Consider the following 14,375-nt stretch of genomic DNA (forward strand, 5'->3'; position numbering starts at 1 on the left):
ATATCTGTATTGAAATAAATATAGATTTGCCACAAAAAGTGCATTAAGGTCCTTTTTGGAACATCTGAATGCAATCAAAAGAAGAGGCGCTCAAGTAGACCCCATAAAGTTCCTACATATCAAACATTTAACGGCATATGTTTTTGAGTTATGTATGATAAAAACATATGTCCATATCAACGCATATACTGAAGTCATGGGAAAACTTGCTATAATCAACTAAGAAAAGGCCAAAATGGATATTTCTACTGTTCAAACATTTATAGGCATGGGCGGATTTATGGGGGGCAGAGGGGGCAATGCCCCCCCAGTTTTGGGAGGACTTTATATAGTAACAACACATCTTCCAAAAAAATTTTAAAAAATCATTTTTTTTTTGACTAGTTCAAAAGGGAGAATTATTATATTTGGATTATTATTTGGATTTCTTGGAGGGGGGCATAGGGGCAATGCCCCCTTGTTTTGGGAGGACTTAAAATAGTAAGAACACATCTTCCAAAATCTTAAAACAAAAAAAAAATCATTTTTTTCTTTTTTGAATAGTTCAATGAAAAAGAAGAGAATAGCGAGAGCCCTTTTCTGATGGGAGAAAAGAAAAAAAAAAGAACATTAAATACAAATAGTACAGCTGTCATTGGGGTGCTAAATATATGCCTATTCTCACTAATTTGGACTGAAAACCATTTGGGCAAGTATATAAATGAAATTATAGGCTAAACGCGCTATGCATTCAGCTGCAACACTTATAATAATTGACAAGTATTAAATTAGAACCTAAAACAAAAGGAACCCCCTTCCCCATTTGCTCTAACAGAACAATCTACTCGTTATCATTTGTTTTCTTTCTCAGAATGTTTATTTTCAATTTGCGTGACTTCAAAAACGAGATATTTTGTGTGCTTACAGACAAAAGAGTTTGAAGAACCTTCTGGAATTCACACGTTCGGATTGGTAAAATTGTAAAAATCCTTTAACCGTAAAAACTGACGAATTTTCGTAAAAATTACAAAAATCTGCAGGTAAGAGTGAATTACATATAAGGCCGGATTTGCCTATAAGATAACAAGCTATAGCTTCGGGCTACTTCTTTGAAGTGGGTCCGTAACTCGCAAAAAAATTGCATGAAAATGAAAAGTGCTTGAAAAAATTAATTTCATTTTCAAGTGCTTGAAAACCTTGAATATTTGGAAATGTGTGGCTACAAACCTGAAATTTTAAAATTTCTAACAAATGGTAGGGGGAGGAATGCCAAAATATATCAAATTCAGCTCTTTGCTCAGCTCATCCTGCTTTAAAAGTGTAAAAATCATGGTGCTTACGTTTTTAACATATTACTTGAAATAAATTTTTGTGACTCACATGTTTCATACCTTGCTATTTATTTAATCCAAAATGCAGTATTTTTGAAATTCTTTTGTATTGATTGCTTTTATCTTGCTTCTACTGCATATTGTTAATCTGTTTAACCCGGAAAAAATGATACACTACCTCTATTCCTTTTGGTTTTCTGCACTGCTTATAATTAAAAACAAGGTTGTTGTAATGAGAGAATTCTATAGTTTATTTTTTCTTTTAAACTTAAAGTAGCGTTTTTTTTTTTTTTTTTTTTTTTACAAAGTTTGAATAATACTGTACAATTGTATAATCAAGAACTCAATTTCAGAGACTGGAAAGTGCAAATGAGGTGCCTTAAATTATTAAATGTTTTAAAATCCTTGAAAAGAATTGGTGCAGTATAACCTACTAGGGCTCTTGTGCCAAAACACCCAATCTAAGCAACCAAACCTTGAAAATGATTAGACAAGTCTTTGAAGTTCCTAAGCAAAGTGTGCTTCAATTTTATTTCTTATCAAGTGTGTAAATTATGAATTGTTCTAATACATAGTATGCTACTCTCATGTTACATATTTTCTAAATCTGTATAGCATTTCTTTTAAAGTATTAACTTACATCACAAAGCACATTTAAGTTATAAAACTTTTTTAAAAAAAAAAAAATATTTGTCTTTTTTTTCCCGAGATTTTTTCTATCCAATTAACCTTTATAAGGCTTCGAAATGCAGAATTTTATATCCATTTTACAAAATTTCCTCCAGGGGATAAACCCCCGGACCCCCTACATTAGGGAATATTCTCTGTCCTACTTAAAAGGGAGCCTTGCGTCACTCTCTTGATACCAGTCACTTCTCTTAAGGTCAATTCAAATAGGACAGCATGAAAACACATTAATGAAAACGGCACAAAAAAGAGATAAAGCATGGCTTTATGCATCACAGGAAAACAGACCAAAACATTGGGGGGGGGGGATTTAAAATGTTGCTCAAAAAAAAAAAAAAAAAATCCTGCCCCCCCAGGAACTCAGTCCTAAATCCACCTATGTTTATAGGTACATATGCATGTGAAGACAGGTCGTAAAACTACCCAACGTTAATTTAGGAGTGTATGAAATGAAAATTTAGCAAGAAATTGGAGTGAAAGTGTGATTACAATCTTCATTTATTTTGTAAAAGAAATAAAAATGACACTTGAAGTCAGAAAAGCTGCATGTTTAACGATATGTCTGATTGCAATTTCTTACAGTATTAATATCCGTCCATACCTGTTAAAGCTTTTTTTAACACCAAGTTTTCCACTAGCATCTCCTCTAGCAATAACAGATAAGTCCCCAGTGCTGCTGCTTTTTTTCTCCATTGAAGGAATTGAAAGGAAACCAGAAGAAGCTTCTTTTCCTGAATCATCAGTCTTCTACAAAGTTGAAAATTAAATATAGTTCAGTGACATTCCACATATATAATTTTATGAATGAAGTGCCTCAAATATTACTTTAGAGCAGAAGGAGTGCATTCAATTTCAAGGAGGAAAAATAAACATAGAAACAAAAGAAAACATAGTAACTTACTTGCTACCCATTTAAACTATCTACAATGTTATGGATACCCATTTCTATTTATATTTTTACCTGGGAATCACTCATGAATAAAATGCTTAAAAATAATACTTCAGTCTTAATGCCTAATTAGTAATGTAATACTTAGGTCTCAAAATAAAATATCCTGTAAGCAAACAACATTTTTGCTATGTTTTAAGCCAAGGATAGACCCAGTTTCTGGTTTTGGAAGGGGCAATATCTGGGAGTTGTCATATTTAGGCATAAATAGAGGGCCTATGGGAAATTTTTCAAAATACAAATGTGACGACCAGCAACAGGCTCTGGGCCCAGCTAGGCTGGTCCTAGTCAATTAATTAGTCCCCAATGAAGATCAATGGCCCTCTTAAAGCTATCCACTCCCTTGCTCATTAGCGCCTCTTCCGGTAAGCTATTCCAAGTGCCCACGACCCCTACAATGGTCAAAACAATGACCCCTTGTCCTGCTTTCCCCGCAAAAATTTAATCCATTTACATCTTTCATTTTGATAAATTTAAATAACTGAATCATGTCCCCTCTGACTCTCCTTTGCTCCAGGCTATATATGTTAAGCCTATTAAGTCTGGTACCATAATCTAAATCTGAGAGTTCCCTTATTAATTTAGTTACCCTTCTTTGAACCCTTTCCAATACAAAAATATCTTTCTTCAGATAAGGCGACCAAAACTGAACAGCATACTCCAAATGAGGTCTTACTAAACTCCTATATAAAGGCAGAAGAACTTTCTTAGATTTGTTTGAAATAGATCTATTGATAAACCCAAGCATTTTGTTGGCTTTGTTACTAGCAATACTGCACTGTTGACTAAACTTGGAAGTCCTGATTTATAAAGATACCCAGATCCATAACATTTTCTGCCTGATTTATGACTGAACCCTGTAAATGATATCTCATAAGCTTATTTCCATGACCTAAGTGAAGCACTTGACATTTCCCTACATTAACTGCCATACCCCATTTATCTGCCCACTTAGTAATATGATCTAAACCCTCTTGCAGCTGTTTTACTTGTTCTTCATTTTCGACAATCCCCATAACTTTTACATCATCAGCAAAACAATTCATGCTTCCAGAAATATTTTCATTGATGTCATTCATAAATATAATAAACAAAAGAGGCCCAAAAACTGATCCCTGAGGAACCCCACTTAAAACATCACTCCAATTAGAATGATTTCCTCTCACAACTACTCTTTGCTTCCTACCAGTAAGCCAATTTCTAACCCAAAGTAAAGTTTTTCCTCCTATTCCTATGTCAGCTAACTTGCTGAGAAGAGCAACATGCGGTACCTTGTCAAAAGCTTTTTGAAAATCAATATAAACAACATCCACACATTTTTTGTTATCTAAAGCTGAGGTAACCTTGTCGTAGAAATGCAATAAATTAGTAGTACAGGATTTACCTTTCCTGAAACCATACTGCAAACTAGTCAACAGACTATTAGTCTCTAAGAACTTCATGATCTTAATTTTGATCAAAGTTTCGAAAATCTTACAAATCACCGAAGTCAAATTTACAGGTCTGTAATTCCCAGCAATACCTTTAGACCCCTTCTTGAAGAGTGGTGTAATGTTAGCCAGCTTTCAGTCCTCTGGCACCGTCCCCGAGTTATAACAAGCATTGAAAATATTCAAAATAACATCCACTAATTCCTCCGCACATTCAACTAAAATTTTTGGATAAATATTATCTGGTCCTGGAGCTTTAGTTGCTTTAATCTTTTTCAAATGAAATAAAACCTCCTCCCTGGAAAATACAAAATCCTCAAGCTGTATAATAGCTTGTGTCTTGTTAGTGTCAACTGTTGAGAAACAGTTATCGTTAAACACACTGGAAAAAAGTTATTTAGAACATTTGCAATATCCCTATCGTTATGGATTAAATTTCCATACTCATCAACCAAAGGCCCAATTTGACTGTTTCGAGCTTTCCCAGAATTAGCGTAAGCAAAAAACCTCTTAGGGTTCCTATCAATGTCATCTGCCAGCCTTTGCTCCAATTCCCTTTTCTGAATCCATACCAAATACTTAAAATTTCGCCTTGCCTTACCATACTGGAGCCTCTCCGCACTCTGACCAGTTTCTTTAAACTGACGAAAAGTGGCTTGCTTATAATTAAGAGCTTCTTTAGTCTCCCCGGAGAACCACATGGGCCAAATTTTGGTACTAACACCTTTTCTCCTAAATGGAACATAGTCCCCAACCGTTTTAGCAAGTTTATCCTTAAATTCCGTCCACTGCTGAACTACGTCGCTATTTTCCAATCCTGACAAAAAAACCTCTTTCAAGCTCTGCCTAAGTGCAACAAAATCAGTGTTTCTGAAATTGGGCACAAACCTAAAATTATCATCTTTGCACACTTCAAATTTAACCCAGAACCTAATGCTGTTATGATCACTATCTCCAATATGCTCCCCTACACACAACCCCTGAACAAAAATACCTATGTCACAAAAAACTAGATCCAAAATCGCCTCCTCTCGAGTTCCCTGAGTTACAACTTGATCTAAGAAACAGTCACCAATTACTTTTAAAAATTCCTCTTCTTTGCCATTACCAGGATAAAAATTATTCCAATCAATACCTGGAAAATTGAAATCCCCCATTATGATAATGGATCCCTTACTGAACATGTCACTAATAATACAGTACATCTGTTCATCTTGTCCCTGGTTTGAATTAGAACAGTAGAACCTCCTTTAAGGGACACCTCTATTTAAGGGACATTTTTTCTGGTCCCAGTCCCTTTGAATTGGGAGCTCCATGTATTTGCCTCTGAATAAGGGACACTCTATTTAAGGGACAAATACAGAGAAAATTTACAAAAATTAATGTGTAAATATATACAAAGTATTGAATTTACAAAAATTTAAGTGTCTCAAATTCAACTAGCAAAATTTTGACATTGTAAAATTTTTGCTTAAATTTACATCCAAGTTTTTTCCTCTCAGCAACTTATTCAAGTAGGCTGACAGCCAATGGATAGTCAACGACCCATGAATATTTTTGTGTAAATAAAACTTCAAATGTGAACACAGATTGGAATTTAAATTCTACTGAATTTTAAATTGCCTGAAATCAAACAAGTTCATGTAAGGAAATACTTCAACGTAATTCATGTATGCTACAAAACTTTACCATTGTCAAATTTTTGATTAAAGTTTAATTATTAAAAAGATGAATTTTGAGATTTGAATAATTTTGATTTGTATTCAGTGTACCTTAATAATTTTTAGCATTTTATATTGAATATCAATAGCATTTAGTTTTTATGAAATTATACTGAGTTAAGTACTCAGCATGCATCAGTACATCTACCTCCGAAGAAGGGACACCTCTATTTAAGGGACAATTTTTCTGGTCCCCTTAGTGCCCCTTATCAACAGGTTCTACTGTATAAGTTTTCAAAATGCAGCTTCAGGCATTCTCTGATTCCTAAGGAGTGTTCATGAGCCCTATGATCCCCCTCCCCCTCAACCCCTGGATCCCCACCTTGTTTCCTTCTCTAGGATTTGAGTACTAAATTGTGTCTTAAATCATTTCTTAAACATAAAAAAATTACTTAATTTTAGGTGCTTAAACTGCTAATATGAGATTTTTTTCTAAGTTGTAGCATTTTAATGTTACGGTGTAAGAGCAATGACAAAATGGAGAGTTTAAAAAAAAAATAGAGATACATATATAAATAAACAGCACAATGCTTACACTTTACAATGCGGAACACTGCCTTAACAAAGTAAGTGCATTGACATTTGATAAGAACATAAATTTACAATTATAATCAGTTAGTTCTTAGGAACTTATATATATGTTACAGGCAAAGCCCGATATCGGCCAGTTCGCGAATTGGCCAGCCAATTTGCGAACTGGCCAACTTTGCTGAAAACTTACCGGCCAAAGCCCGAAATTTTCTTGATTTCGGGGTTTGGCCAGCCCATTCGCAGAGTGGCTAGGAACGATCGGCCGAAGTATGAAGGAAGAAAGAAAACAAGAGCATATTGTTTTACACATTTTTAAAAATTAAGTATTCTGAAATGAGTACTTCGGTGTACATTTTCTTAAGTACACTTGTTTCAGAAACGAGTTCAACTATAAGTGATACCTCTATGTTAAAAATAAGCTTGTAATGTATAAAAATATGATCTCGTGTTATTTTTTCATATATTAAAGCCATAATAGATATTATTCAGTGAGCGATATATGATGTAACTGTGAAGAAGATAAGATTTACGCCCCTCAAAACAAATGTGTTACGTCAAGTTTATAAATGGCAAAGGCAAATTAAGTTCTCAACTTTTCAACTACCATTAAAGGTGAACCTTAATCTTTTTCTAGTCCATCCTACCTTCTAGTCGTTATTTTCTGGTCGTTTTTCTGGTTCACACCTAGTGATGTAAAATACCCGGGTATTTATTTTTAGGGGTAAATACCCAGGGTATATACCTGGGTAAATACCCAAATTGGGTATATACCCGGGTATTTATTTCAAAAATTTATATTCAACTAAAATACTTTTCTGTATGTATTCCACTATGTATATATATAACCAATCATATACAAAACAATAAATTTTTGCCCAAAAATTGTATTTTGATCACATATTCAAAGAATTATTGTGTGAAACAACTTAGCAATCTAATACGATATTTGCATTAAATGTGTTGGATATGCCTAATCAATGTTGATAGCCAAATTTCAGATATAAAAAGCCATTCTACAAAAAGTAAAAAGCTTAACTGGTTACAAAAAAGCAAACATCATTTTTTTAAGATCCTAGTCTTTTATTACTCAGTAATATGTCCCTGCATGACATCAAAATGTAACAAAATGCCGCTCAATTTTTTATTAATATTTATTTACCTATATCCTACATGCAGAAATTTCCTCCAAACCTAGTTCAAGTGTTGAGGTGTATTCTGCAGATAACTTATCAGTCCTTAGTTCGCTTAATTCATTTTGATATTTTGACTTTCACTTCATATTGTATTTCAAGCATATGTATCGAGTGTGAGAAAAATAGAGACGTTGCAGCTGATATGCTTTAATTTAAAGAGCAAAATAATTTAATACTAAAAATAAATGCAGTACAACAAAAATGTTAGCATAAAAATACTTGATCATTCCTTTTTCAGTAAAATGTGTTTGAAGATGTTTTACGGTTTATGTTTTTTAAAAAGAAAATCATCACTTTTTGATATCACCTAATTTTTTTTTGCAAAATGCGCAATTACTAGGTAATTTACCCTGCCTTAGGATAAATACCCAAAAAAATACTAACCTTCCCACCCAACATTACTTCTTGCATGTATTAAAAATAGTTTGAACACATTTTCCTCATGAAGTACCAAGGAGCAAATGCAAATGAGCAAGGCAACAGAAAACAATATTTTGATTTTTTTTTTTTGCTTATTAATGTGAAAACTGTTTCTATATTTGCCAGGTTATCACTTAAACAGCAGTAAAATAAATAAATAACATCATAGTCTTAATAACTTTTCAGTTTATTCTTCCAAACATCCCTCATGCTTCCTTTTTTTTTCTTTCCTTTTGGATATGACTAACCTAGATTATGATTTTGAAATCCTGAAGTTCATCATTGAATTACTTATACTTCTCCAATTATGACATTGAAAAGAAAGATTCTTTGGTTCACGATAAGTTTCTTTCATAATTTCATCAAATCTTTCAATAAAAATTATTATAAACTGTGTTATACATATGTATGTATCGGTTTTACCAATTATTTCATATTTAGATTTTAAAAACAATTTCCTATTCACTTTTTGCATTTTTTTGTAAAATACCCAGTTTTTGGGTATTTACCCAGGCCTTGGGTAAATACCTGGGTAAATACCCAAAAAATATTTACCTACCCACTGGGTATTTACCCGATCCACATCACTATTCACACCTAATGTGAAAGATCCCAGATCACATTGTCTCCCGTAATATCGCTTCGAAAAATATGAAATATTTTGCACAGGCAAATATAAGGGTTCATTAAAACAGATATAAAGGAAATATATTTTTGTTGTTAATATAATTAAAAGACATTTCTTTTCTGCCATATTCTGTCGAATTTCACCCACAACATGTCCTTATTTATATTTTATACATAAATGTCATTATATTCCTTTTAATTTACTCTTAATGTTGTGTTTTCCTTTATTAAAAAAGCTGGTATTTTATGAACAGACATTTCGGAAGAGAATGTGATCTGGAAAATTTAGCATTTGATTTATGGAACAAAGACGGACGATCATTCTTAAAACAATTCTTCATCCCTCTTGCGCGAGTTAACCTAATTGGCAGCGCATTGGGATGCAGATCGAACGATCTGTGCTCGAACCTCTCTCTGTTCAACTATATCAATCAAAATTTCGTTTGGCAAATTTATAGGCTTGCATATTTTTTCTTGGGGAAACACATACAAGCAGGAATTACTCAAAAATGAGTATATTTCACCGATTTTTAAGGTCTTCAATAGTGAATATTACTAATTAGAAATAATGAAAACAGCGATAGTGTAAAGTGTATCGTTAATTACTACAAGTTGAACCTCCACACTAAAAAATTTGTGTTACTCCATAAAATCGGTGGGAGCATAGCCGCTTCCACTGCTGAGGAGTAACTTAACTGATATAACTGGTGAAAAGTTACACATTGCTTGTGGAAGGTTACACCATGGGAATGTAACTATAGTGTAAAGTCTCATTCACATTTCTGCGTAAGTTTAGACCAGAATTTTCTGTATGCTTACAGAGAAATTGCTTGAAAGGTTACACATTAGAAAAAATTAAGTTTGCATCTCATTTTCTTGAAAACGGTTCTTATTTTTAATGGTAAGTAGACAGATTCTTCAAGTTAACTATTCGACAGTTTAAATTATCTAGATACATTAAATGATCAAGAAATATTTTTTTGTATGCGTTTTAAATTGAAAGTAAAAAAAATAATTAGTAGGTTACTTCAGTTATCGTTATAACAGTATTAAAAAAATCAGTCTAGAAACATTTTGTTTATTGTCTTTTTTACAGCTTTTGCTTTCAATCATTTGTTTATTCAATATTTATCCAGTTCATGCTGTTTCACAACCAATATACACCAATTATCAATTTATTTTAAAAACAAACAAGCAGTTTTTATTGCACTATGAGAGGAAATAAAACCCAGGACACCTGAGTGGTGTCCGAGCCCGCAATGTGAATCTCACAGACAGGTCACAAAGCAAGAATTTTTACCGCTCAGCCACAAAGGCCGGTTTTCATTTTGCTAATAAGAGTTTATCAGTTTTGTACCTATGCTGATATTTACGCATGCGTTTTGAACTCTACTGGCAGCAGGTGGGTCTTACACGAAGCATAGTGCTTCTTCCGTCCCTGCCGATTCCAGTGGAAGCAGTTTCTTGGGCACAATGGAAAATTCACGTCTGAAATACTATGTTTCGAGTACCCCAAGTTTTTGTTTCTAATTTGTAGAAGCCCTTCTAGACTTTCAAAACAACTGCAAGAATGCTTCTTGAATCACCTCGAGTTCTCTCAACAACTAGTAACGGACGCGCATATTATCTTCAACTCCTGCTGGTGGGAATTTCGCATCTGAATTTGTAAGCATCTTCGCAGCTTGGTGACCAAAAATATGCTTACCTGAATACTTACAAAAATATGCTAATTAATATATGACCTGAATGGCCCCTTATTAGTTTAGTTATTACATATAGTTTCAATTGGAAGAAATCACATATAAAAGTAAAAATACTAGAAATACATACTCATAATTTTGCGGATTATCTAGCCAAACAGGCTACTCTTCTTCCTCCTCATATTATTGTTCCTATTCCTACTAAAGTTCTAAAATATATTATTAAAAATATGATACCGGATGATTCGAAATTTTTTTAGAGAATTCAGACAAGGCAAGATGGACATTTGATTTCCTTCCTACACTTTCCTTCAATAGGCTTTACTTAACTCATTTTAATTAACTCATTTTTAGCAAACCATGATATAACTCATTCTTTGTTTTAAAGATAAAACTCTTAAATTCCCCCAACTGCATCTGTGGAGAGAAAGGACACATTTTCTTTTTTATTGCAGATTCACTCAGTGTTTTCTTCTTAAATTTTCTTCTGTTACTGCTTCAAACTGGAAAGCTTTTTCTTTTTTTGATAAGATTGCTTTCAAAAATGGTAATAATTTGATTCACTTAATTTTAAAAATTATAATAGGTTTTTCCCCTCCCTTAACCCTCCTGGCGGCAAGCCCGAATATATTCGGAATTATTTTTATATTAAAAGCAGCAGGCTACGAATATGTTCGGAAACTTTTTCGTACTGAAAACGGCAAGCTACGAATATATTCGTAGCGGCATTTTTCGCTTCCCCCTTAGTCACTCTAGCGTGTTAATAGGAGGAGGGATAGACTCTTCTTCAATTTGAATGGGAGGCGTGTTGCTGTTTGACATTGAGGATAGCCAGCGTGGTATGTAGAACCTTGGAATTTTAGAGACATAACAGAGAGCCAAAAAATGAACTTGAAATCGTTTCCGGCAAAGTAAAAATTTTCCCATCAAGTATTGCAAAGAGGGGTTTATTCTGTGTTTCAAATTCAATCTCTTTTTGAGCAATCACGATTGCTTATTGCTTTCATTTGACTGTTTTTGACGTTCCTTTGATTTTTCCCACCGCCACCCGCCGCACCATCACCGTGGACCGGCTGGCTCCTCACGATGGTGTTCCTATAGCGAAAGCCGTCTTCAGGTTGCATCCATGTCCTACACACATGCGCATACATACACGCACCTACACTCATATACATATATACACCTACACACACATACATACACCTACACACATACACAAACACACACATAACTACTCAAACACTCATGCCTGCACACAGACACAAACACACATGCCTACACACACACGTACCCCCAAACACACGCTTACATATAAACACACACACTCGTGATTGCGAAAAACATAATTTGAAATCAAGATAACAAAATTCAAATTAATTTTTTTATTATTTTTTTCAACTTTCTTTTATTCTAAGAATATGGCAAAAAGATCACTAATAAATCGTAAAATATTATACCATGATACGCAAAATTAGTATCAATAAATAAATTATTTATGCATTAAGGAATGCACGTATGTAATTCTTAATAAAGATGCTACAGGGAAATCCCGATTTTACATTTCTCAAGGGACTGGGTTAAAACATTAAAATACAGGAAAGCGTAAAATACAAGAAATGCACAAAAAGCAAAAATCAAATAGAGAAAAGTAAAAGTGTTGATGATGACTCTTTAAAAAGGTATAATATCTATATTTTAAGAAACGAAAACATTATTTTACACAACATTTTAGATCAGTTTAACACACTAAGTTGTGAATCTGGGTATTTAGGGTGAAAATAGTCCATAATAGTGGATGTTTTCAGATTTACTTTTCACAGCGTAGATTAGCTTTAAAAAAGCAGAAAAGGAAACATTTTGCTTATCTTGGAGCATTTTTTTTTATTTTTTTCTCTCCTCCTTTAGAACACGTATGCTGCAGGAAATTCATAAATAAGGAAACTTTCTTTCCGGGGGTAAATTAACATTATTAAAACACAGAATATATGAAAAAAAAAAGTGAAATGCAGGGTAAACGTAGACTTGGGAGACGTAAGATTGAGGTTTACTGTATAAAAAAAATTGCAACTTTAAAGGAAAAAATACAAACATTTTTTAAAAATACGAAACGAAAGTTTTAGAAAATAAAGTAACTAAAAGAGTTTAATTTAATGTCATTGGCAGTAGCGTACAGAGACTTCGATGCCCCCCCCGGAAATTAATAAGTGTGCCCCCTCCCCACAAGAGCAATTGGTCTTTAATTTAAACACAATGTTCTTTCAGCAGGTGCGCCTTCAAACCTCTTGCGCCCCCACGGGGGGGGGGGGGGGGGGGGGGCTGCGTATGCCCTTTTGGGTTATTGGTGTTCGAAGTAAAATCGATACTACGGTTTTACACCGAAGAATTAGTGAAGAAATTGTTTAAAAAATTCAAAAAGAAGGATCGTTTTCAATGATTGCTTAAATATTTTAGGAAGCAATACCCCCATGAGTTTCCCTAATTGCTACAGATGTTAATGTCTTTTAACTTTTCACCTCCCTAGCTCATCAGAAAAATATTAACGGTTAAGAAATGCTACATTCCATTCGGAATAAAAATAATGACTTTCTATTCGTTGCAAATATTTTTAAGAACTTTTATTAAAAGTGCATTGCTGGCTACTACTCGTTTGATAGAACAGTATGTGAGTTATGCTTCCGTTTCAAAACATTCTGTTTCTCAAAAATCTGATTTAATATTTCATTTCTACTTAATAAACAGTAAATAACCACTCAAATAATTTAGCAGAAAATGCTTTAGAAGAAAACTGTTAGCATAACCCTATATTTTAGGTTCTTGGAGCAATTTCGTAAAAAGATAGAAGGTATTTTAATTGTTTAAAACTTACTTATTCACTCAAACTATCCTAGAAATACATTCCCTTTTTAAATGTTGTTGAAAAACTGGTGTGCGTAAAATCCTGAGCATATAGAAGTCCCCAAGTGACTAAACACCCGACAAGTCAATCACGTGTTTCGCCCATCGGCGGACGTGACGTCAGGCCTCATGAGTTGAGGATCTTTCTGCTGGTAGCAGTCAAGAATGTAAATTTAAGAATTAGCAACGGTTAAAGGATTAACTGTGAGTTGCTTTCAGATGCAACAGATGTAAATTTTGACGACGTCACATATAAGACATATAAGGAATTGTTTCTCAAAACATGAAAAGTTCCCATAGGAGAAGTTTTGGAGGCAGGGAGAATGACTTTGGAATTATTTCCTGGCAGGAAGCCTTTGTATAAGAATTTTTAAGTTTTTGGGCTGTCTTGCAATATTAGGTCTTCCTCAAATTGAAACTGTGTTGTTTCAGAAATCTAATTAATGAAGAGGAACTAAAACTGTTCCTGTAAATGTGAGAAATAAATTTTTCTAAATTTAAGAATTATGAATAAAATTCAAAGTATGGAAAATTTTGAAACTGTGTTTCATGAGTAAACAAAAATTGTTTTGGAAACCAGTATAATGAAAATAAGAGAACCTAAAAATTATTTCTGAAGGTTTAAATTTGGAAACTATGTTTTTGAAACTTCTAAAGTTAGAGAAATGCAAAACTAAAAGAGTTTGTTTTTGAAAAATTTAAAGATTGGAAACTAAAAGTGTTTCTTGAAAACATGAACAGAAAATGTTTGAAACTAAAAAGGGTTTCTGATAGTATAAGATGTTATCTGATTTTCACGAAAATCTAAGATGGGGGGAATGCTGAAATGATTTTGAGAGGGTAACCGGATTGGAATTTTAACCGGCCTCTGTTCGTAAAAATATAAAACTAAAATTTTTAAGAATGTGTGTT

At 33.4% G+C, this 14,375-nt stretch overlaps 1 protein-coding gene across 2 annotated transcripts in view; it reads right to left on the reverse strand.

The window, feature by feature from the left end:
- The window catches only part of LOC129218436 (sorting nexin lst-4-like), a 91,253-nt gene that overhangs the window by 60,748 nt on the left and 16,130 nt on the right, over positions 1-14,375 (reverse strand). For both annotated transcript variants that reach the window (XM_054852701.1, XM_054852700.1), the window contains exon 6: positions 2,599-2,744. In XM_054852701.1, coding sequence (XP_054708676.1) covers positions 2,599-2,744 — 146 coding nt within the window. The remainder of the gene's footprint in view (positions 1-2,598; positions 2,745-14,375) is intronic.

This window comes from Uloborus diversus, chromosome 3 (genome assembly GCF_026930045.1).
Source record: "Uloborus diversus isolate 005 chromosome 3, Udiv.v.3.1, whole genome shotgun sequence".
NCBI classification, from domain to species: Eukaryota; Metazoa; Arthropoda; class Arachnida; order Araneae; family Uloboridae; genus Uloborus; species Uloborus diversus.